This window comes from Podospora pseudopauciseta, chromosome 1, assembly GCF_035222475.1.
Source record: "Podospora pseudopauciseta strain CBS 411.78 chromosome 1, whole genome shotgun sequence".
Lineage (NCBI taxonomy): Eukaryota > Fungi > Ascomycota > Sordariomycetes > Sordariales > Podosporaceae > Podospora > Podospora pseudopauciseta.
The window spans coordinates 6999594-7022540 of NC_085892.1; the positions used below are offsets into that span (position 1 = coordinate 6999594).

At 52.7% G+C, this 22947-nt stretch overlaps 10 protein-coding genes across 10 annotated transcripts; 5 read left to right on the top strand and 5 right to left on the bottom strand.

Moving 5' to 3' along the window:
* Positions 1-319: 319 nt before the first annotated feature.
* Positions 320-1354, bottom strand: QC763_119120 (uncharacterized protein; the record flags this gene model as incomplete). The annotated part of the gene is made up of 4 exons (XM_062908498.1): positions 320-517; positions 581-747; positions 806-1232; positions 1268-1354. 4 exons carry the CDS (start codon positions 1352-1354, stop codon positions 320-322), a joined length of 879 nt encoding a protein of 292 aa, XP_062771604.1.
* Positions 1336-4430, top strand: QC763_119130 (uncharacterized protein). The gene is made up of 5 exons (XM_062908499.1): positions 1336-2370; positions 2424-2738; positions 2799-3116; positions 3170-3233; positions 3284-4430. Exons 1-5 carry the CDS (start codon positions 1703-1705, stop codon positions 4259-4261), a joined length of 2343 nt encoding a protein of 780 aa, XP_062771605.1. The 5' UTR covers positions 1336-1702; the 3' UTR covers positions 4262-4430.
* Positions 4431-5549: 1119 nt separating this feature from the next.
* MTQ2 (S-adenosylmethionine-dependent methyltransferase) lies at positions 5550-6308 on the top strand (the record flags this gene model as incomplete). Its single annotated transcript, XM_062905419.1, has 1 exon — positions 5550-6308. The coding sequence occupies one exon, from the start codon at positions 5550-5552 to the stop codon at positions 6306-6308; it is 759 nt and encodes a 252-aa protein (XP_062771606.1).
* On the bottom strand, positions 5976-6627 carry QC763_0022780 (uncharacterized protein; the record flags this gene model as incomplete). Its single annotated transcript, XM_062905420.1, has 2 exons — positions 5976-6149; positions 6592-6627. 2 exons carry the CDS (start codon positions 6625-6627, stop codon positions 5976-5978), a joined length of 210 nt encoding a protein of 69 aa, XP_062771607.1.
* A 295-nt stretch (positions 6628-6922) lies between these two features.
* smd1 (Sm snRNP core protein Smd1) lies at positions 6923-7698 on the bottom strand (the record flags this gene model as incomplete). The annotated part of the gene is made up of 5 exons (XM_062908500.1): positions 7550-7698; positions 7431-7478; positions 7249-7366; positions 7164-7182; positions 6923-7101 (listed from the first exon to the last, which is right to left on the bottom strand). Exons 1-5 carry the CDS (start codon positions 7561-7563, stop codon positions 6923-6925), a joined length of 378 nt encoding a protein of 125 aa, XP_062771608.1. The 5' UTR covers positions 7564-7698.
* Positions 7699-7770: 72 nt separating this feature from the next.
* PKR1 (SMK killer toxin resistance protein) lies at positions 7771-9143 on the bottom strand (the record flags this gene model as incomplete). The annotated part of the gene is made up of 2 exons (XM_062908501.1): positions 7771-8714; positions 9063-9143. 2 exons carry the CDS (start codon positions 9141-9143, stop codon positions 8058-8060), a joined length of 738 nt encoding a protein of 245 aa, XP_062771609.1. The 3' UTR covers positions 7771-8057.
* Positions 9144-9658: 515 nt separating this feature from the next.
* QC763_119170 (uncharacterized protein) lies at positions 9659-13640 on the top strand. The gene is made up of 3 exons (XM_062908502.1): positions 9659-10503; positions 10562-12412; positions 12469-13640. Exons 1-3 carry the CDS (start codon positions 10333-10335, stop codon positions 13321-13323), a joined length of 2877 nt encoding a protein of 958 aa, XP_062771610.1. The 5' UTR covers positions 9659-10332; the 3' UTR covers positions 13324-13640.
* A 1072-nt stretch (positions 13641-14712) lies between these two features.
* On the bottom strand, positions 14713-15572 carry QC763_119180 (uncharacterized protein; the record flags this gene model as incomplete). The annotated part of the gene is made up of 2 exons (XM_062908503.1): positions 14713-15437; positions 15500-15572. 2 exons carry the CDS (start codon positions 15570-15572, stop codon positions 14713-14715), a joined length of 798 nt encoding a protein of 265 aa, XP_062771611.1.
* A 260-nt stretch (positions 15573-15832) lies between these two features.
* Positions 15833-18641, top strand: DBF2 (serine/threonine-protein kinase dbf2). The gene is made up of 3 exons (XM_062908504.1): positions 15833-16753; positions 16811-17849; positions 17912-18641. Exons 1-3 carry the CDS (start codon positions 16168-16170, stop codon positions 18279-18281), a joined length of 1995 nt encoding a protein of 664 aa, XP_062771612.1. The 5' UTR covers positions 15833-16167; the 3' UTR covers positions 18282-18641.
* An 850-nt stretch (positions 18642-19491) lies between these two features.
* QC763_119200 (uncharacterized protein) lies at positions 19492-21771 on the top strand. The gene is made up of 3 exons (XM_062908505.1): positions 19492-20351; positions 20417-21167; positions 21539-21771. The coding sequence occupies exons 1-2, from the start codon at positions 20271-20273 to the stop codon at positions 21089-21091; spliced, it is 756 nt and encodes a 251-aa protein (XP_062771613.1). The 5' UTR covers positions 19492-20270; the 3' UTR covers positions 21092-21167; positions 21539-21771.
* The last annotated feature ends 1176 nt before the right edge of the window (positions 21772-22947 follow it).

Here is a 22947-nt window from a genome sequence, read left to right on the forward strand (position 1 = left end):
CGTCCACACCCCTAATCCCTCTGCCAACTTGAAGCTTCAATGCTCCATCTCTTAACCAAATAATCAGAATGGACGCGCAGCTAACCCAACTTCCGTGGATTGCCGTTGGGTATCTTGTGTTGTGTGACTTGAGCGGGTGTGAGGCTCCAGAAATTGCCTCGCTATGCCTCATGACCCAAGTTTTTCACAATGAGACTCACGCTGAGGCTGTGTCACCTCGATGCTCATGGTCCGCCGTAGAAGTGCTTGGGGGCAAGCTCTGATTTTGCTGTCCACTTGGACTTAGCAGTATGTTGATGTTGAACCCCTTGGGGAGCATTCATTTCCTCTTCTTGGATCCATCACGCTTCGGCCGTTTGGCAATCTTGTTCCCAGCTTCTTCAGGACGAACTTCTGATGTTGAGTCCTCTGCAGGCCGCTTCTTTTCCGCAGCGGCCGTGGCGGCTTTGGCTTCAGCCTTCGCTTTTTCTTTGGCAATCAGCTCCGTCAGCTTGTTCTTGATGTCCTTGTTGTCGGCCTATGAAGCGTGTTAGTCATGGTCGGTGCTTAATAGTAGTGGACATGAAAACGCCGAGCATACCAAATCATTCCTGACAAAGCGAGCCACCGCCTCGGTGTTGACCGTGTTTTCACGCTCTTCTGGGGGTGACTCGAGTTTCTGGATCTTCTCAAAGTACTGCCTGACACGGGTTAACTCTGTGAAAACGGGGTGGCTTTTTGCATCAGCTCCATTTAGGCGCAACGACGCTGAAGTGAATGTCAGTCAGTGACCGGTGAAGTCTCAAGTATGGCAGGTGTATCTTACAAAATATGAGTGATTCAATTGCATAGCACACCAAGACATAAAGCTTGGCCTTGTCGAGAAGTGGCATCTTGGACGAAACATCGCCGACATCACTCAAAAGTGGTTGAAGTACTTCGTGGAGTGTGTTGAGGTCCAGCTCCAGCTGTTCCAACTCTGGTGTCAGGTCGCTGACGTCCATCGTGGATGCGATTCGGGTGAGCTTAACACGGAAACTACTAATGTCTGTCTGTAACAGATCGAGACTTGAGCTCAATAAGTTGCCGAGTGTGGTTTGATGAATGAAGTCGTCGAAGTTAGATGTACCGTCTGTTTTTGCTGAGAGGCGTCGTTTGAAGGTGATCCACACTGCAAAAATATCGACAGGGGTGTTTGTTCTCGGCCCAAGCTGCTGGGAGTTGGCGTGGGGAAGGAAGGCTAAACGGCGTGCCTGGCATCGCTTATCTTATCAGCGCCTTTATGCACTGCAGTCTGCAGCTGAAACCAGTGTGGGGCACAGCTCGATAAGCCGCTGGCCGCCCATCCAGGAGATCCAACAGCGCAGTCAACCATCTGATAAATCCATTCAGAAATGATGATATCATGTATCAAAAGCTACCTTCTTCCTCTCGTAACTTTGGTATTTTCACACGGCGTGATTATACAAAATTAAACTTGGTTTGGCTTATTCACATTCCAGAGGTTACACACACTCTTTCTAGGTCTTTTTCTTACCACACTCTCACTGTTCCACGAGCCAGCACGCTGAAGGACACTCAAACTTCAATTCCCAGCGACAACCTGGAGCGTATGTTGTCATCTCCAGATCGACAAACCCCCCCTTCTTAAAAGTCACCTGCTCGGATCATTCAACTTCAATAGAGCACATTTACAGGCAACTCCCTAACGAAACTCCTCGACATGGGCGACCGCCGGCGCCCGGGTGCCACGACCGGTGCCGGGTCCGCAGCCGGAGTTCACATTCAAATCCAGGAGCCCCCTGAACGGCGGCCCTTGCTCCCTCATCGCGCCACCTTCCCGCACCGGACCGACGAGCAGGTCTTCAGTTGCTTCAGCTATAACACAAGCACTCACAAGCACCTTCCCGTTTATAACAACATTCATCGAATCAGACGCGACATCATCTCAGTAGTGGAAGACTATCTCAGTCTCGATCAGCTCCGTGATGTGCGCATCAACATCAGCGTTATCCGGCCTTTGGTGGACAAGCTCTACGAACAGGACGATATCTCCATCGTCTACTGTTTATTGGTCAACAGAGCCCAGTTTCTGAACGAACAGAAACATCTCAGCAACAGACAAAATGTCAACTCAACACGCGCCATGCTGTGCGAGCTCATTGCCACCCGTATTCTCAGACGGTTCAATGAGGACAATGACGGGCCAGATAACCTGCTTGTTCTGGCGCACATCTTGATTGCTGGGTTTGAGCCATTTCAAAATGCCCCCGAAGAGATCAGGAGGGAGGTGCAGGCTAGTACAGCATGGCATAAGACACTTCCGGCTTTGGAAGTGGCTATCCTAAGCGAGGCCAGAATATTTCTTGCCAGTACTAGTTGCCAAAAAGTGTCAGTCTCTCCCCATCTGTCAAGGTCGGAGAAACTGTGCTGACTGAAATCAGGGTTGATGCCATCTATGACGGCCGCGTGATTTACACGCCTTCGAGTTACATGGACTTGATTGCAGACAGATACAAACAGCGGCCTATCTCCCTGTACAATCCCCGAGAAGCGCCATTACTGAACCAGTATCGTCTTTTGGTTCCACGGACCAGAAATTACCTCGAGATTATGCAGTTCTTTATTTTGTTGGCGTTGTACGTCGTGTTTATGGCCGAGAGAGATCCCACACAGTTCAGCAAGCTCGAGATCTGTTTTACGGTGTACGCCATGGGATGGGTTCTGGATCAGTTTGCCACCTTACTAGAGCACGGATGGTATGTCTAGACCGAGTCTATTGCTGCTTTGTCAGTGTCCTGGCTGACAGTCTAATCCAGGCACGTATACGCCCAAAATCTTTGGTCGTTTCTCGACGTCGGTTTTGCCTTCATTTACTGGATCTACGTGTTCCTCCGCATATATGGCTGGAAGACTGGAAATGCCGAAGCTGATCAGCAAGCTCTTGACGTCCTTGCCATGGGGGCACCGGTCCTTGTGCCGCGGTTGGCGTTCAACCTTCTCTCTGACAATATTGTATTCTTATGTCTACGGTCCATGATGTCTGACTTTGCGCTGGTGACTGCGTTGGCCATTTGGTGCTTTTTCGGGTTCTTACTGTCGCTTATGTGGCTCGGAAACGACGCATACTCGCCTTTGTAAGCAACTACATACCTAGATCCCAACCTGCCGCTAACTAACCATTCTCCAGTGTCATCAGCAAGTGGATGATATACATCTGGTTTGGACTGGACGGATCAGGGATCCATCACTCGGTTTGTTGTCTTCGTCTTGGTCAGTTGTCACGGTACTAACAACAGACCAGATTGAGTTTCACAAGATATTGGGACCAGCTCTTATGGTAGCTTTCGCTTTCTTGGGCAACACCCTCTTCCTCACCATCCTCGTATCGATGCTCTCGACCACATTTGGCACCATCGTCACCAACGCCCCAGCCGAGATTCAGTTTCGCCGGGCCGTACTTACCCTTGAGGGTGTCAAAGGCGATGCCATTTTCGCCTATCAACCACCATTTAACCTCATCGCCATCTTCATCCTCGTACCCCTAAAATTCCTTGCCTCGCCGAGATGGTTCCACAAAATCCACGTCGCGAGTGTCCGTCTGCTCAACCTCCCCCTCCTCCTGTTCATCGCCGTCGCCGAGCGTAGAGCACTCTGGCCCGGTACCCCAGGAGGTCCACCTACCCAACTCACATCTTTCGTCAAAGCCCAAAAGAAATCCGGGCTTCACTTCTGGGAAAGATGGAGAATTACCTCCCATAGCGATATATCGACTGTGTTCGAAGTACCACCACCGGAGTCGGTCCTCGAACAAATAACCACCGATGACGACCTAACGCGGCACTTGATCCGGAGGCAGTTCGCCAGAGGAAACAGCCACATAGACTCAGTGGCATCAGAAGCGAGGAAGCAAGCTGCCCAGACGGCGGCGGCAACGACGGCTGTGGCAACGGCTGCGGGAGGTGCGGCGCCGGGAGGCCCCAAACCTTTGAGCAGACGTGATAGCATCGCGCCGTTTCCTGGGTTGAGAGCAGAGCTCCAGGAGGTGCTTAGTGAGAGTGATGAAATGAGCAATATTACCGCGAGGTTGGAGGCGTTGGAGGAGAGCACGCAGAGGATAGAGGAGTTGTTGGAGAGGTTAGTTGGTGTGAAGCAGGGGAAGAGCCCGAGGATAGAGCAAGAGGATGATGGTGTTTCAGAAGCGGGATCGCCGTCTGGGTCGAGGAAGGAGTCGGTTGCGGTTTCGTCAGAGCATGATCCTGGCGAGAGTCCATGGATATAAAAGTACTACCCATTGCGTGTTGAAAGACTTATGGAAGCATGGCGTTGGAGCTATGGGAATATGCTTATGTATTGGCTGGTAGATTAGAGGCTTGGTGGCAGCGTTGTCTTTAGGGTTAGTTTATCATATCAAGATGAGTGAATCACTTGTCCGATTCATCTGATCCTCTGCCATTTACACTTCCATTTTGTCTAAGCAGGAGGAGCAAACAGGCAACAACTGCATCCCAAGACTATTGCCTGTGTCACAACGCGCTTCTGACACTTCTCAGTTGCCGACTGACATACTCCTCTCTTTTACACTCATGACATCTGGCCAAGCAGCCCACAACTCAAAACTATATCACTTGTCCTCTTTACAGCAGTGTACAGCTACCACCCTCGCCACACATTGACAAAACACTGAGAAAGAAAATGTGCCAAACAGGCCACTATAAAGACTTCCACTGCCACCACCGCTGGGCAGTCGTCACGGTCTCTTGCCACCCAGGCTACGGCTTCGACAACTGCCCCTATCTGTTCAATAGATAGGCAAAGCCATATCCGCAGATAGTAGTGGCGCAGGGGCATCTATATCCCACCTGGTAGGTTTTCCCTACAACGAGGAACAGTTAGGAAGTATGAGGTAATTTGCTGACGATATCGTGGGTGAAATTAGCGACCTTAGGGGACAGTACGATAGAAATTACACGAGAATGCTGGTGAAGAATCGGCATGGATTTCGCTGGGGGTTGGGGCCGAGTAGGCAGGACCGAGGGAGGGATTTTACTTGTGTTATTCGTGAGATATATTGGCATCATCTAAGAGGGACAGCGGAAGGCAAAGATGATATCGGTTGATATTTTGTACATTTTCTCTTCTTCATACAGACTCGTGACATATAATAGGTAGAGCCCATCCTTGGTGCGGCCTTCTACATGTTCAAGGCACGTAGTTCAACTTTGGGAAAACCAACGACGCTATCACCAATGGCATGTCTCCTGTTTTTGCTTGCATTTGGTGAAATCTTATTGACCTGGTGCTGCTCATGTGAGAAGTATGATCAAGAAACTCATACTTGTCTCATGCTCATCACGTGCCCCACCCGCTGAAAAGTCCTTGTCAAAATTCCCGCTTGGTGCTCACTCTTTTCACACACATCAACCACTTACCAAATCCGGCCCAAAAGCGAAGCTATCCACAACTAGCTTCTTCTCTTTCTTTCTCAGCCAAGCACGGAAACACCAGACCGCCCCCCACGGCAATAACCCCGTACCTATCAACACACATTTTACACACACACCATCAAAATGCTCCCCACCCCCTCCACCTCCCATGTCCCCTACACCCTTGTCTACGAACCAGCAGAAGACTCCTTCCTCCTCCTCGACACCCTCTCCTCCCCCACCTCCCTCACCTTCCACACCTCCCACTTTCCCCCCTCATCCCCCACCCCTCTAGTCCTCGAAATCGGTCCCGGCTCCGGCGTGGTCCTGGCCTTCCTCACCGCCCACGCCAACCACATCTTCTCCCGCCCCGACATCCTTACCCTCGGCATCGACATCAACTCCTTCGCCTGCGCCTCCACCGCCAAAACCGTCTCCCTCGCCTCCCAAGACCACCCCACAACATCAGGGGAATTTCTCTCCGCCGTTCAAGGCGATCTCACTTCTTGCTTGAGAGGGAGACAAGTCGACGTCCTGGTCTTCAACCCCCCTTATGTTCCCACTGAAGATTTACCAGCCCTGCCTGAGAGGCTGAGGGAAAAGAAGGAGGGCAAAGTGACGTTTGAGGAGGAGTCTAAACTCTTGGAGCTGTCTTATGCAGGTGGGAAAGACGGGATGGAGACGACGGATAGGGTTATCGACAATTTGGGGGATGTCCTCAGCGAGCGGGGGGTCGCCTACTTGCTGTTGTGTGCGGGGAATAAGCCCGAGGCGGTGAAGCAAAGGATTAGGGAGATGGACAATGCTGGGGAGGGGAGACGGTGGAAGGCAGAGACAGTAGGAACGAGTGGGCGGCAGGCGGGGTGGGAGAAGTTGCAGATTGTGAGGATATGGAGGGAGTGAGATGTTGAGGTTTGTGAAACCAGAAAATGGATGGGTTGCTCTTGAAAGCGTAATGCTGTGGATAAGAGTCGAAAAAAAATACGGGAGGTTGAATTCTTAACATATCGTCATATGCCATGATCAATATATGGCATATATGTGTTTGATCGTATGGCAAATATATATGAGTCGGAGTATCGAGGTGTCATTGTTAACGCGTCCGTCCTACCCTCGGTGAGTAAGAACACTATGAATACAGGCCGTTTTGTCTCCTCCCCCATATATCAGAAAATCAAGAACGTACCCCTTGGCAGTCTTTTTGCAGTATCAAATCATCCATCCAGTAACGCCAAATTCAGAATTCCCTGCCGCTTTTCACGTCTCCGCTATGTTTTGTTGATGGTCAAAACGCAAAGAGTGCTCACGCACATATGTTGTGTGATCTCTCGTGTCTCCTCATCCTCCTCCGGTGGATTTGTGCGCGCCTAGTCGAGCTGCTTCTGCCTGTCGCCATCGAATCGCCCATATGTTGCCGATGAAAAGCGCAGGTAGGGACACCTTGGGCGCATCGTTTGGCAGCACCCCAACCAGCGGCCAGGTCCGTAGTCCAACCTGATGTTCCCAAGTTTCCCAGCTTAACCCCTTCCTCTGCCACGGCCACCGCGACCGCCTCTTCCTCCACGCATACCACGGCCACCGCGACCGCCGCCTCTGGCACCACCACGATCCACTTCCTTGCGGGCCTTGTTCTTGGGCTTGGAAGAGTCGTCGATCAGGAGCGAGTCGAGGGGAAGCGAATCGGGGAGGATGTAATCTTTCGAGCTTGACGTTAGTAATTTGTCCTTTGAATTTTGTATTGGACCGCCAACTACTCACAACGAATGGTGCTTCCGCGCTACAGAACCGGAACAGTCAGTGGCTTGTTCTTTGACGGCGTTTTGATTTCTAGAGCAATACGTACAACATTAAGAGTCTCCAGCTGAATCATTTCTTGCCCGCGAGGCGTCATCTTGACATTTCGGAGCGCCGTGTTCATTTGTGGCGAGACGGAGGCGATAGTTCCAGAGATGATGGTGCCGCTATATACCTTCCCTATTAGCCTTCCGCTGACAATATTCCTTGCAAGAGATTATTTTGTCGTACCCCTTCAGTTCAATCGTCACTGACTCGTTCTGGCATTTCATAAGAAATCTGGCGGCGAGAGTAACCGTTAGCTTTGGGCATTGCGCAAGGCTACTGCTGGCTGGAGGGCCTATGCGTACCTGACGAGCTTCATCTTGGCGGTCTCTGAGTATTGTCGAAGTATTAAGATAGAGGGCTCGTGGAAAGCTTGAGGCTGATTTTCGCCGTTGTTTATCGTCTTGTTGGATCGCAATCGTTGGTCTTGCCGGAGATGGTGAATAGTGGAGCTTTCAAGGTTGATGGCAGCGCGACGCGAAATTTGGAGCACGGGGCCGTGCACGTGCTCCCATTCCGGGTTAGGGTTGTTTGCCGTGTTGTCAACTGCTGTACCAACACTGCTCTATTAAGGAGTACTATCTCCTGCCGTTCCACATCGTATGCTTTCGAATTCTCCTCCAGTATGCATTGATGTATAGCCAAAATAGGCCCTGAAGCTACCATGGGTAATGTAGTAAGCGCAGATCTAGACTAAGATGAGAGACCACCCCCAGACCAAACTTCGACTATGTACAACTACTTCTCGCTATGCGTCTTGATTGGTGTTTCTCTAAGCTGGTTTAGCTTATGGTACATAGGTGGCTCGCACATTTATTTCTCCTTCTCGTTCTCATTCTCAGAGACCTTCTCCCATTCATCCTCAGTGCTGACGCCGCTTTTAAGTCCCTGGCTAGATCCTGGCTCCTCCGCTGGTACCCTCAGCTTCAACTCGCCCTGGTTTTCTGCTGGCTCGACAACGGTGCTGACCGCCGCTGCTTCCGGTGTTGGCTTCTTCCCTTTGCCTAAGCTCGCCGTTGACTTCGATGCCTCCACCTCGGTCTCGCTGTCGTCGGAGGATGTTGGGATCTGAGCCGCCTTGGCCTTTCGCGCCTTCTCTTCCTCCTGTATTTGATGAATGATCAACTCGCCCGCGAACCAATTGATAGACATCCACAGGCCGGCACAGATACCCGAGAGGATAATAAAGTGAATACTGTATGTGGCAAGCAACATGGCGGCCAACACCACCTGCAGGGCGGCAAAGGTGACATTCGTGGCTACAAGGAGCGTTGGCGTCGGTCCTGGGGTGAAGATGGACTCCCAAAGGTTCTGGAAAAACGAGGCCATGATTGTGGGTTCGGAGTTGTCGACTGGAGTTGGAAAGGTATGATGTTGAGGTCTTGAAGTTTTGCGCAGGGACCGGCTAGCGTGGTGGTCTACAGGCGGGGTTTCGACGTCGTCGCAAATACTGGCAGTTGTTACGGAAGACTGAGTACAGGATTGTCAGCAATCAAGCAGTGGGTAAAGTGACATTTAATAATGAGACGGCCTGCCGAAGCCCAGCCCCGAAAGAGTGTCCAAAACCTGGCAGTAGCAGCCTGGCAATCGTCGCATGCCACGGTGGCAGGAACGGGCAAAAGAGGCCACATACATACAGTGATCTCGAAGAGATGAACAGCTGATCTGTCACTTCGGGTCCCAAGACAGCACGTCGAGTCGCGGGGTGATGCAGAATGTGGTTGTGGTTGGGCAGAGATGACGAACCGCGACGACGCCGTTCAAGGGACAGAAAACTGAAAGCCGTAGTCCACAGCCGTGCCAAGCGTCCACACTCACTGGAGCAACGGTTTTCCACAAGCACCGAGAAAGAGCGCGGACAAACAGGAACAACACAACCAAGAGGCCAAGAAAGGGCATCAAAGACCAGGAGGACTGAGCAATCAATACTGGGCGCAGATGTCCATAAACTGAAAACGCTTCGGGCGCCGTTGTCGAGCGCTGTGCTGCTCTACAGCGGCAATAAATCAATGTGACGGCGGGATTGCGCATGCAAGGAGGGGTCCTCTGGCGTCAGCGATGGCTTCCATCTATGGACTCCTTCCCACCTTCCGCATCGGCATCAACCGGCGAGGCCTGCATCTGAAAATAGCCTTCTCCCGTCGAACAATTCCTCTCTGGCTTGGGTCACACTCTGAATCCAACATCGGGAACGCGAAAGCTGATCAGGCAGAACAAACCACTGACCTCAGCACGGGGGGCATGCGGACATTGGTGGGGTTGAGTTCAAGTGACAAGCCGAGCCAAGACGGACCAGGCCAACGCCAGAGAACATGTGCCGACCAGGATGTGTAAGAGTGCCCAGACGTGTATTCGTGGTGTATGCTGTGCACAGTACAGCGTAGAGAGCCCTGGGGTGGAGAGGGCCACAGAGACTGAAAGCATCCGCCGTAGGGTTCAGTGTACAGATCTGGTCTTCTACAGGAATGTCACAAATTCCATTATCAGCTGTCCAGTCACTCATTCCAAGCCATTCGAGATCGAGAACAGCTCAAGTCGAAATCTGGGGTTGGGGGCGCTATTCCCAATTTGGCCTTGTTTGCCGTCTGGACCAGCTTGGCTTGGCCGCTGCTCCGCTCGTGCCTGTTGCCCTGTGCGCTCGGGAGCGGGTGGATCTCTCCACACAGGGAAACGGTACGCATTCACCTTCCCACAACAACACTGTATTGATACGTTCGCGTCGAGAACGGGCATTTTGGCACGTCTCCTGCCATCGTTTGAATCATCAGTCCATCATCGTCGTTCCTCCTGAGTTGTTACCTTATATAATAGGCGCCATCAGCAGCATCAAAACTTGTATTAGTGCGCCGGGCCATTCAAGCTTCCCGAAACTCAGTTACAAACGGCGCATAGAAAGCCAGGCCCCCAGCCGGTCCCATCGACAACGCGAGCCACCGGTACGCTTGTCGAGAAATATTTGTGTTTCCGTTCAGTCAACTTCACAACTTCGGGTTGCTGGCGGGGCATCTCCAAACGAGAGGATACCAGCAGGGGTATCCTGCCGGGCGATGAGAGTTGCTCGCTTGGCCTGAAAGAGGCTCCGTCAGCCATGGACACCCCAATCGAAGCACCCAGCGGAACGCCTCAAGGAAACTCTACTCAAGTTGTTACCGACTATATTAGAGAGAAGGACCAAGAGCGCAATGTTACCCCCAGACAGGATAGACCCCTCACCTTGCTCGAACTTCCAGTCGATATTTTGCAGTTGATCGTTAAGGAGGTATCTTTGTTCCTATCAAGCCTTCATGCGAGTGCCGTACTGACATGGTGCCCTCCAGATCACTCATACAAACGATCTGACAGCACTTGCCTTGACGAACTCGGCTCTACACGGGCTTGCTACACCTCTGATATACTCACGGTTCGACATTGTTTGGCCAGATGGACACATCACGGCAACAGAATCCAAGAGCGTGGACGCCTTGACCTACGGACTCAAGACGCTGTGTCTCGGAAGCGCTTTTGTTCGCACCATGCGCAGAGCATTTCCACGAAATATGCGTCAACTTGCTAAGTTCAATGGTAACGAGTATGCACAATATATCAAGAAGTTCTCGCTGGGCAACGGGCCGGCCGACTGGGTTGCTGAGTACATGATCAGTAAAGAGAGTGGAACAATGCTTGGGACCATGGTGGCACTCGCGATCGCCAAAATGAAAAACCTCGAGACGTTCATATGGGACATGCCCACCGGTGTGCTGTCCGACATCTTCATGGCGCTGGCATCCTTGGCTGAGCAGCCCGACAGAGACTGTAAGCTCAGCAGGGTCTGGGTCCGCTGGCATGACAACTCAGAGCAGTCCGGCAACTCTGCTTCTCAGAACGGAAATCCAGTGGCGGGTACAACTGCACTTGTTCCCCAAGGGAGCCATGTCACGGCTGTGGGAATAATGCTTCCAGAAAACGCCGCCCACCCTTCACCTCGGCCTCCAGTCTCTTACGCGAATTACCACTGCGAATACCCAACTTTTAGCGTCTTGCCTCCACTCACGAGCTTGACCGTGCTGGACATTGACGAAGTGGCCTACCTGGACGAGATGGCCATACTTATAGAGCGCTCCAAGGATACGCTTCAAGAACTCCGCGTGGGTATCTCAGCAAATGCGGTACACAAGGACTTTGCTCAGGCTTGGGATGGGCCTGGCTTACGACAAGTGGACCACAAAGCCCAGTTTCCAGGAGGCAGCACAATTGGCGAGAGGCGTCTAGGGGGCGTTATCGGTGTCCTGGTTGGGAAGATCTACGACATCAGGCAACACCGCTCTTTAAGAAGCAAGATGAAGCTCGTGGCCGTTGCTGGTTCTGCCACAGAGAACAACGCTTCGCCAACCACACCAGTCTCGACAGCCTCCTTACAGTCACCATTAACTGGGAACTCCTCACCCAATAGCGCTTCCGGGCCATCGCAGACTCAGCAGTCCGAAGACAATACTGCTGCGGACAAAGGACAGCCGAATGCCTCTGACAAGAAGAAAGATGGGTTGAAAGGTGGCAGGGGTAGTAAGCCGACAGCTGTCCCTAACAAGGTTCTGGACGGCAAACTCAAACTACAGACCCTTGAGCTCGAGCGAGTGACACTATCACTGCATGTCTGCAGGCAGGCGTTAGATTGGACGGTGTTGACAAATCTGACGCTCCTCGACTGTGCCCAGCACGAGAACCTATGGAAGATGCTACGCAAGAATTTTCAGCCGACATCTCTCAACAACGGAATCAGCCTGTCTCCCAACGGGTCCAGGATGGCAGCATCAAACGCGCCCTTGCAGTACCATCTCGCCCTCAAGTCTCTTCATACAGACGCTACTACCTTGGCTCTGGTCAACTTCATCAGAGAGACCCTTGCGCCTAACACCCTCGAAGTCTTGTTCCTGCAAGATCGCAGACGAAATTCCACCCCCCCAATTCCGCTGGCTGAAATCTTCAAAGGTTGTCTGAGAAGACATCCACAAAGCCTGCGGAAACTCCTGCTGGATAGCTCTGTCAAACCCCCTGCCAACCCCAATGCTGCTAATAACGACAACACCAGGTGGAGGAGTTGGACTCTAAGTACGGAGGTTGTACAGTACCTCACCAGCGGACGCATGGTCAATCTGAGGGAATTGGCCGTGTCGTTGGAATACAAGGACTGGGTAAGCAAATTACTTTGTCTTTCCCTTAAAAGGGACCAAGCTAACAGACTATATAGCACACCTTCCTACAACGCCTCGTCAACCTTCAGCAGCTGCGTTCTCTTAACATTGCTCACGTGGCAGACTACCCAGGCGGGAAACCCGAACCGCGAGAGCTCGCTCATCAGATTGCAGACATTATTACCCTGAGACTCGAAATTCGGCTTTGCTACGTTGGTGTCGGTAGTAAATGCTTTGAAATGCTTGAATCCCGCGAGACAGGCTCATCAAGCGCAGCAGACTCCAGTGGTGGAACAACCACGCCGGATATTTCGGCTCCTCCAGCAACAGCGAATCCCTTCACTGGGCAGATGAACGGCATATTTTCCAATAATGGCTTCAACAACATCAACGCCGGTGCAACGTCAGCCAATGGGGTTGATTTGGGGGATGCGGAGGATACATCGGAAGACGAGAATGACCACCAGTCGGACAACTCGGATGAGCAGTCTGAGAATGACGAAGACGAAGGGGAGCTCGAGGAAGAAGATGAAGACGACGACAACACTCCTACCACGGCGACTAGCGATCCCGAGGAGACACAAAGTGAGGATGACGGGGATGAGGATGATGACCAGACCACAGGGACTGGGATAGGAGGCACCATGGCTGGGACGAACAGCACTAACGCCAACAACAACAACAACAACAACAACAACAACAACAACAACAACAACAACAACAACAACAACAACAACAACAACAACAACAACAACAACAACAACAACAACAACAACAGTGCGGACTTGGTCGATGAGTATGACGACGGCTGGGTCGAGCCAGGGGCTAATTCGGTGAAGCTACGGCTGAGGGAGATCTTGTTCTACGATGACAAGGTTGCTATCTTCAAGGCTAGGCATGGAAAGTTGTAGGAGTCTAGCTGTAGCCAGGAGACTCTGCAGGCAAGTTGGAGGTGGGACACGTTCTTGTAATGGCGGCGGGTGATGCGGCGTGACGCGAGACCCTGCGAACCATAGCGTTTTCTTCTAGCTTTACTTTTATTATCTCTATCGGTTTGTGGTTTATGCCAGGAGACTTTTGGTATGGTGGTTGGCAAATGGGCGGGATTCGAACCCAAAGAGAAACAATTGAAGCGACATTAATTTGGCATGGATTCAGTAGGAAAGGGGGGATATCAAGCGGGTTTCTTTTCTTTGCTTGTTGTAGTCTCTGTTGGTTGCTTTTACTTTTGCTATTTGCGGTGGACTTTTGTCTTGAAGGTCGAGCATTGCTATGCATAGCATTTGCTCTGGTTGAAGAGAAGGCGAGTTATCGAGCACATGGTTTTCTTCATTGTTTCTTGACGTTGTTGGACCCTTTGCGTTCATTCCTTTGTGCTTTTTGCTGCTGTTGTCATGTCAGTTTCAACATTTGGGAGGGAGGGGGGTGATAGGGCCTGTTGGAGGTAGTTTAAAACAGGTTAGTCGCGATCTCTGAAGACGTAAGAAGAAGAGGAAACGCAAGTTTTATTATGAGCACACGCACATCCAGAATTTTCGAGCACTTTTATTTCCATGATGGTCTTCCGATGCGATGAAACTGGGTGATGATATCTGCCGCTCTGGGTACCTATCGAATCAGATCAGGCCGTACTATGCGTCAAAGCTCATCGCAAAGAACAGGAACAAGAAGCTACCTATTGAGCAGCGGTCATCAAATGCTGACGTCCAACATTCCGGTGTCAGGCGTGTGTGATGCGGTTGGGATCGGTAAGTTGTGTGGAAGATAAATTTCCAGTGCACCATCTTCCGGTCGCTTCAGCCAGTCTTATATTCCTCCATGTTCTCATCCAGTTGCCTGGGAGAAATGTTGCGCATCCTTGCCCTTTGCAGTTATCAATCTGATCGCATTCAGGATCAGGGTCCATCTGATGCAGGAACCATGGAAAAAGCTGGGACGACACCAATGCGCTGTGCAGTGGCAATTGTATCGGTCACTCCTATCCAACCAGAGTGAGCATGACATATTGAAAGCAGTTTGACAGGTACAACCATTCTGCGACCAAGACCTTGCTTGACAAGACCTCTGCAGCCATATCGTATCACTGCGCGGTTGTCAGACTGGAGATTGCAGGGTGTCCAGTGACACCTGGTTTGGCTATCAACCTCACCAAACACTCTCCCAGCATTGATGCCAAGCAAATGTCGGGCGTCAGTGTGGAATGCTGCGAAGAGGCTTCCCATGAGACATTGGCCGCACCCGGCGGACTCTGAGCGTTATGAGACATTTCTCAGATAAACCGGTGGGTTGGGGTTGTCAGATTAGTTGTCTTCGTCTTCCACTTCCTCAAGCGTCACCCCATGAGGAACCTTGCTTGGGGCAGATTGCTGGGTGTCAGGTACCCGAAGGTAGCCTTCCCGTTCCAATTGATCAGCTTCTTCAGGCTCGAGGAGGCCGCCTTGTCCCTTGCCCTTTTCAATCTTCATACGCACATGTGTGGGAACGAATGCGCTGACCGCCTCCTTCCGCAAGTCTCTCACCACCGGCTTGGCCTCGTACACTGTCTTGGACTCCACAACTGGTGCTGGCGTGGCAGAATTTTCTGACTGAGCCCTTTCCGCCACTGGCTCCTGGTTTGCGTTTCTTTTGGCCCGACGCTTGGCGTACCATTCGTCCATGATCTCTTTGGGGATAGGCGGCGGTGTGTCTCGCGGCATAGGTATCCTTCTCACGTCCTCGGGAACATCACTGTCGTCACTCGACTCGTCCTCGTCTCTTCTCCGCTTCCCAAGTACTCCGTCGTTTCTCTGGCCTGGCTTTGACGGACCCCCACGACCAAACTGGGGCGCTCGGTCTCCGAGAGCTTCACGAGCTTTCTTGACTGCCTTCAAGTCCTTCTCCAACGCCTCGAGTGATTGCTCTTCGAGAGCGGTAAGCTTCCCTCCGCCTTCTTTTATAGCCTTAAGATCGTTGATTTGCTGTTCTATTCTGGCCGGATTCCTCTGGGCGAGCTTCTCGTTTCTTCTTGCTTGCTGCTCTGCTTTGCCTGTGGACGCGCAGCATGTTAGTCATCGGCCTCAGCACAGTCATTGGGAAGAGAAAATGCACCTTTCTTGACAGCCTTGGCCTTGTCAGCCTTGTGCTGGGCCTGTACTGGGTTGTACTTCTTTTCTTTTGCCATGCTGCAAGTCCGCTGCTGAACTCAGGGGCCCGCGTGTTCTCGATACTGTCCCGGTTGCCTTGCTGACGTGCCGATGTAGTGATAGCTGAGTTAATAATCTCGTTCCTTTTCAACAGCTGCTTCGGTGATCTTGCAGTGACGCGACCTAGCGGCTGGACTCAGCGGTGCCAACCGAGACATGGAAGCACAGACCACACCCCGCCATCTGGCCAGCCGGTTTGAGCACTTGCAGGAGCCGTTACCCCTCCAACAATTGTTGACGCAGCCCCTCTGGCGCAAGCTGCCCAATCAGTGCAGGAGAGAACGAGTTGGGTTGTCATGATTTAAGCTTGTCTCCATCTGCGCGCGACTGCTTGGTCTCCTGCGTGGAGGCACACCAGAGACGCTTGACATCATCTTCCGGTCTTCTCCTGAGCTTTGTTATTGTACCGGCATCCCATCTCTTAACCCCTACTGCTGGAACAGACAACAGACAGGCCGCAGGGTGGTCGACAGACATCAGCATACCTTACTATCAGGTTATTTATCGACTTGCAGAGACAAGGTCCAGCCATCACATCTCCACATATCGCTTCGGCGCACCCCTGACACCGCCATGGCGAGCTTCATGGCCAATCTATTCCCTGGTGGGAAACAGGACAATCGCCCCTCCACCCCGATCAAAACCAACTTCACAACCCCAGTCAGCACTCCACAGGGCAGCCCCAGCAAGCGAACAGTACCTCCCGGCGCCCATGATCTTCCTACCGCCGCCTTTGATGGTCTGAAGCTCGCAGCACCGCCCGGCATGGGCATCCTCGACAGTCCCGTCAAGCTGGGTCGCCCACAAAGCGTTGCGGCCCCATTATCTCCTGGCAAGAGCAACGTGCAGCATTTCGAGGAGGGGCCATCGGCTGTTGAGCATAGTCCTGTCCACAAGAACGCCACGCAGGGTGGCAGTCCCCTGAGAAGCCACATGCAAGAAAACACACCACCCATCTCGCTGCGCGACCCTTTCCAAGAGCCGACATATCAGCCAAGTCATGCCGCCCTCTCTCGTCAAGAGCTCTACCAGCCACGAGAGCGAGAGAGACCGCAAGGGACTGTCAAGAAGTTCAACACGACACGGGGTCTCACCGCTGAGGAGCGAGAGATCTTGTCAAAGCCAAACGTTAAGCGCCTGGTCAATGTCACTCAGTTGTGTAAGTCTAGTTTCAGCACTCATGATGAGCACCCCTGCTGATACTTACGACGGATAGACTTCCTCGATTACTACTTTGATCTCCTGACCTATGTCGGTCAAAGACAGAACCGCCTCAATGCATTCAAGGCGGAATATCCCGAGCCGCCCGAGACGGACCCAGAGACGTACAAGCAAATGTGGTCAAAGTACGCCGGTCGAGAACGCGCCAATCTCCGCAAGAGGCGAGTCCGGTTGAGGCAAGGTGATTTCCAGATTCTCACCCAAGTTGGCCAGGGCGGTTACGGTCAAGTCTTCCTCGCGCAAAAGAAGGATACCAAGGAGGTGTGCGCGCTCAAGGTGATGAGCAAAAAGCTGCTGTTCAAGCTCGACGAGATTAGACATGTCTTGACGGAGAGAGACATTCTGACAACGGCCAAGAGCGAGTGGCTGGTCCGCCTGCTGTACTCGTTCCAGGATGACAAGAATATCTATCTTGCCATGGAATACGTACCAGGCGGTGACTTCCGGACGCTTCTCAACAACACTGGGGTGTTGTCCAACAGGCATGCACGGTTCTACATCGCGGAAATGTTCTGCTCGGTTGATGCCTTGCACCAGCTGGGCTACATTCATCGCGATCTCAAGCCGGAAAACTTCCTGGTCGACTCCACCGGCCATGTGAAGCTCACTGATTTTGGCCTGGCGGCCGGTTTCCTCGCACCCGCTAAGATCGAGTCGATGAGGATCCGGCTGGAGAAGGCGTCCGAGACGTCGGTTCCGTTCGGTAAGCCAATGGACCAGCGTACGGTGGCAGAGCGTCGGGAGGGATATCGGTCCATGAGGGACAAGGATGTGAACTACGCCAAGTCGATTGTCGGCTCGCCAGATTACATGGCTCCCGAGGTGCTCAGGGGAGAGGAGTATGACTTTACGGTTGATTACTGGAGTTTGGGGTGCATGTTGTTTGAGGCATTGACGGGGTTCCCCCCGTTTGCCGGCAGCAACGCGGATGAGACGTGGAGGAATCTGAAGCACTGGCGGGAGGTGCTGAAGAGGCCGGTGTGGGAAGATCCGAGCTACTTTTTGAGCAACCGGACATGGAACTTTATCACAACGTGAGTACCACCCACCATAAAGGCAACGTTGTCGGGGATCAGAAAACTGACACAGTTCGAAGTTGCATCAACTCCCGATCCAAGCGCTTCTCCAATATCAAGGATATCCGGAACCACCCCTACTTTGCCGAAGTGGACTGGGAAATACTCAGAGAGACCAAGGCGCCGTTCGTCCCCGAGCTCGACTCCGAGACGGACGCCGGCTACTTTGACGACTTTTCCAACGAGGCAGATATGGCCAAGTACAAGGAAGTGCACGACAAGCAGCAGGCACTTGAGGGCATGGCCGACAGGGATGATGAGATGAGCAAGAGCTTGTTTGTCGGGTTTACCTTCCGGCACCGCAAGCCGGCGAATGAGGATGGCAGCAGCCCGAGAAAGAAGATTCCGTTTGAGGAGGACGCGGCCCCTTCTTTTGGCACCATGCTGTAGGCTCAGCAGAGGAGGTCCAAGGGGGCGCATTTGCAGTCCTCGCCTAGGAAGCCGAGGGACTGGATGAAGGAGTTGAGGGTGGCACAGGAAGAGGTGGAGAGGAGAAGGAGGGAGTTTAAGTTGATGTGAGGGAGGTTCTGTTGAATCATGTTTGTGCTTGTATTTGATTACCTTACTAGCCTTGAGTACTTGGTTTAGTGTTTGCATTGCTTTTCGAGAGCCGCGGCGTCGTTGATGCGTTTTCACAAGGAAGGGGATAGATGGCGGGAAGGCAAGGCAAGAAAGGCAAGCAGGATAATTGTGTTAGTTTACCGTAGTATGAACTTGTACTTTTGTAGAACAACAGGCTGTGGGTATGTCAGCAAAGCAAGGGAAATTAGTTGTCAAGTGATCATCTTTGCGGATAGTATGCTGCCACCTCGGGCTGCGGGGTCTGGGATGCTGTGTTGCAGACGCGTAATTCGAGACATTGGAGATGGTAGACAAGAGAAATATCTCCTGCCTTGGTGACAAGTGACAAGTAACAGCATTACACCACATTGTCGTCGTCAGCCTGGAGGTAAACGGTTGGCCAATCCAACACCAGGATCTAATCTTGAGATGGGATCTCCACTCTGGGCCCAGTCTGATGGAATCGATAACATATTATAATCCCTGAGGGCGATCAGGTTTGTCACGATGGCTTGGCATTTGTAACAGATTCAGGGCACCCTCGCAGCCCTAAAGATGGGGATTTGGGGTATGAAAAGGAAAAAAAAGATATCCACCATAGACGTCATTGGGTGGAAAGAGCCAGGGGGGAAAGGTAAACAAAGAATTAAGTGACGACGCTTCAAGGGGGTGAGGTGGGTGGAAGTTGAGATGGAACTTGCCGGCCGGTGTGTGTTTGGGACTGGCTCTGCCCCCGACAACGCTCTTGGATTTGGCATCTGGCATGCGCAGCCGACACATGCGGGCTCTGTCTAGCATGTCGTCCATCACAGACAGACGTGCTGCTGCTTACATGTAGCTACACGGCAGGCAGTGGCAGGTAGCAAGACCGACGCCCAATCGCTTCTGACTTTTGTCTTTGCTCCCCGAAAACAGTACGAATGCATTCCCCACCCCAGCCCTGCCGCCTTACCTCTCGGTCCCGAGAGTGATTTTCAGGATTTCTTTCAAGGATCTGGAGCTGAATAGATGAGATGGTATTCGAGAAGGAAAGGCTCAACACACTCGGTGTTTTTCGGCCCGGTCCCGCTGATGTATTGCGTGGCTGTCTTGGCGGTACGAGATCGGGGCATTCTTTTGGTAGAGCCGCAAGCAGGACAACATTCCCATAGGGTTGCTATTTTCAACCACAGGTATCTAGATAATGTAGGTGCCGTACACGGCAAAGAAAAGGTATGGATTACCAGATGGACGCGCGGCATATCAGTCCCAGTGGCGTCTCTAGTCTCGAACACGGCAGTTGGACGATGTTGTTGCTCAACAGGAACCCAACAGCCAGATGCCTGACGACAATCCGAGCTTTTTTTTCTTTCATTCTTGCTCTGATCATCCCAACTCAACTTTGCTCGGTCGAGGAGCTAGCGACCTCGGGGCTAAAGCCAGACCTACAGCGTCCGTCATAGCTCGGCGCCCATAGCCTTCCGTTGTCGTCTTAACGTTTGGCAGACCGAAAGATTGGACTGCTTGGACTCAGCACTAGTTGGTCCGCTTGAAGATCCCGCACCTCCACCTCTGCCGTCTGCCGTATCGCCCGGGTGAGATATGTTATTTGTTGTTTTCTCGTTGTATCGGCCTCGCTGAGGTACTTGTCGATCGGTATAACGCAGGGGGTGATATAAACCCCCCTCCCACCATCCCTTGTTTTTCCTGTCTTGTGTTGTCTCATCCCAACCGCTTCACTTCTCTTCCCCACCTCCCACCTCACCTTGTTATCCTCCTCTGCTTCAACCTCATCGTCAACGCTACTGCTCTCTTATTGTCTCTTCCTTGACCATCAAAATGAGACCCTCAACCGTGACGGCCTTCCTTGCCCCGGCGGCCGCCAACGCCCAGTGGTACGGCGGTGCCCCCGAGTGCGCTGTAAGCCTCCCCTTCCAATTCTCCATCAACAATACCTCCAACTAACCCCCCCCCCCCAAAAAAAGCAATCCTGCATGTCCTCCCTCTGGGACGCAGACTCCACTTGGCCAGCACCAACCTCCTACTGCGCCGAGCCAACCCAGGCCGCCCCCTTGATCTCCTGCATCTCCTCCGCCTGCTCCGCCTCCCCCACGGCGGTAACCTCCTACTCCTCCCTCTCCGCCTCCCTCTGCGCCCAGTGGGCCTCCTGCTCCGCCGCCGGCTCCACCGGCGTCCTGACCGTCTCCGCTCCCGCCTTCACCGGCGCCTGGGGTTCCGGCCGCGGCTCCAACGCCTGGGGCGGGGACGGGGAGTGGACAAAGACCTGGGCTGGCGGTGTCTACACCGTTACCGGGTGCGAATGGAACGGCAACCCTTGGGCTGGCGGCCCGGGCGGCTGGGGACCGGGAGGCGAGGCGGGTGGTAGCCCTTGGGGTCCTTGGGGTAAGGGGTGGAAGTGGAGCACCGAGACTCAGACGGTGACGAGAGTGTTCACGGGGGTTGATAATGGAGTCACCAGCTTCAGCACCTCCATTGGGTTGGCGACGGTGGCGGTGGCGGTGAGCGGGGACAGCACCACTACGAGCTTTCTGGCGCAGGCGACGGGGAATGCCGCCGCGGAGGGGAGTAAGGTTGATAGCGGGGTCAGGATCATGGGTGCGGTTTTGGGTGGCGTGGTTGCTGTGGCTGGGTTGCTTTGAAAAGAAGATGACCTGGTTGCTGTGTTATCTTTCTTCTTGTGAAGATGCTCTATTTCTTGGGTTAACATTGTTATGGGTGAGTGAACGAAGAGAGGTTGGAGGGTGGTTTCTGCTTGGAGATTTCGGCGGTTTCTTGTGTCGGTTGGTGATTGGGAAGGATGTGGCTGTTGACTTATTTCGAGGATATACTTGGTGGTCATTTTTCTCGTGTGTGGGTGATATCTTTTTTGGGAGGCGAGAGGCAGACACTTTCAGAGTAGCATTTTGACAAGCTCTCATTTACTGGAGAATCGGTTTTGATGTGACTTGATCCTAGACGTCTGTAGTCAGCAAAGAGGCGTAGCTGACCTGCGATGTTATATGTAGCCGTCCCAAACCCCAAAGGCTCTTACCAGGGGACGAGATATTCGATTTCCGTCACTGGACTAAGGAGGGGATCTCAAGCAGGTTATGGCAAGCAGATAATCAAGCCATTAATATTTGTAACGGATACTGATATACTGCCCTACGGGCTTGTTTTCTCAGAAATCGATACCGACAAGCCCGTCTTTGACTGGTCCCTTCGAGGTCTTCACCCATCGTCACACCAAAAGCTGTCTACTAGATCCGTTCGGTAGATCGTTCTGTGTTGTATAGGCCGTTCAGGGATCGCTTTGCTTCGTGGTGACCAGTATCAAGCCTTGGAAACTCATGATAAACATAAAGGCAACTTTGGGGTGTTGAGATAGTCATCAGCTTAGCCATTTTCAAGCTTTCCCAGGACCATGCCTCCAATGGTGTCCCTAGAGTCAACCGCCGAGTCGAATAAGCCTCCATCTTGTCCCAGATACCCTTCCCAGGCCCTCGCAGCTCGTCGAGGCGAAAGAGAAGCAAAAAGTCAACATAACGGGAGCGTAGAGCAGCCATTCAGCAGGGCAGGCCGAACTTATACCAGCCCAACGTGTTGGTCACCCCCTCCCAGCCGTTGTAACCTTGTTACCACGTGGTATAGAAAGAAAAGATAGCGCCCTTTTCCCGGGCCGTGAAGACGGAAGACGCGCCGTTGTATATGCAGTGTTCCATCCGAGACAGCAAGAAACGGGCGGCGCGTGCCGCAACTCACCAAACTTGTTTGATGATCGTTTCCAAAGGCTCCGGGGCTGAGGAAAACTCGATGATGTGCGATAGCGCAACCCGCCTCGTCACCAAGGACCATCCCGACCGATAGCATCTGATAATGGCTGCCGGCTACCGTCTTGGCTTGGGAAGCCGACTTGGCAAAGCCGTCGAGCTTCTAGCTTGCCGAACAGTCTCGCTAGAGATTCAGTTCATGTATGCTGGCGAGGCGCGCCGAGTCCATGGAACCATCCTGACCAACATAATGTCTGGTCTGATTCGGGTCCAGCAGCCGGAGATGCAAATCTCAGGGCCCTGCCGGGCTCATGCCTACGGCAGCACATATGGCACGGAGGGATGCCGGCATGATGTGCAGTGATTCTGTAGGTGTGGGCGAATAGCCGCGATAAGGTTAGCCATGTGAGCAGAAGCAACAGACTGGATGGTACCTGAACAGCAGGTGTGATTCGCAGTGCCTCGCCTCAGCTTGGAACGCCGGCTATCTCTGGGCTTACCAAAGGCGCCTAGATACCTGACAGTTAGGGGCTGGTGCTCATGTTTGACGAGGATTGCGAATGGTCGCTCGCCAGATCTACAGACTCTCAGTGGACGGTCGGTGTGGTTTCCTATCACACACAGATAAGACGCGTGGAAGATCACCAGAAGGTCAGCAGAGCTTGCGGGCTATAAAGAAGACGAAAGCCTCCCACTTCCATGCCCGTAATCACCCAGTTATTCAGCCCGGGAAAACGGACGACCCT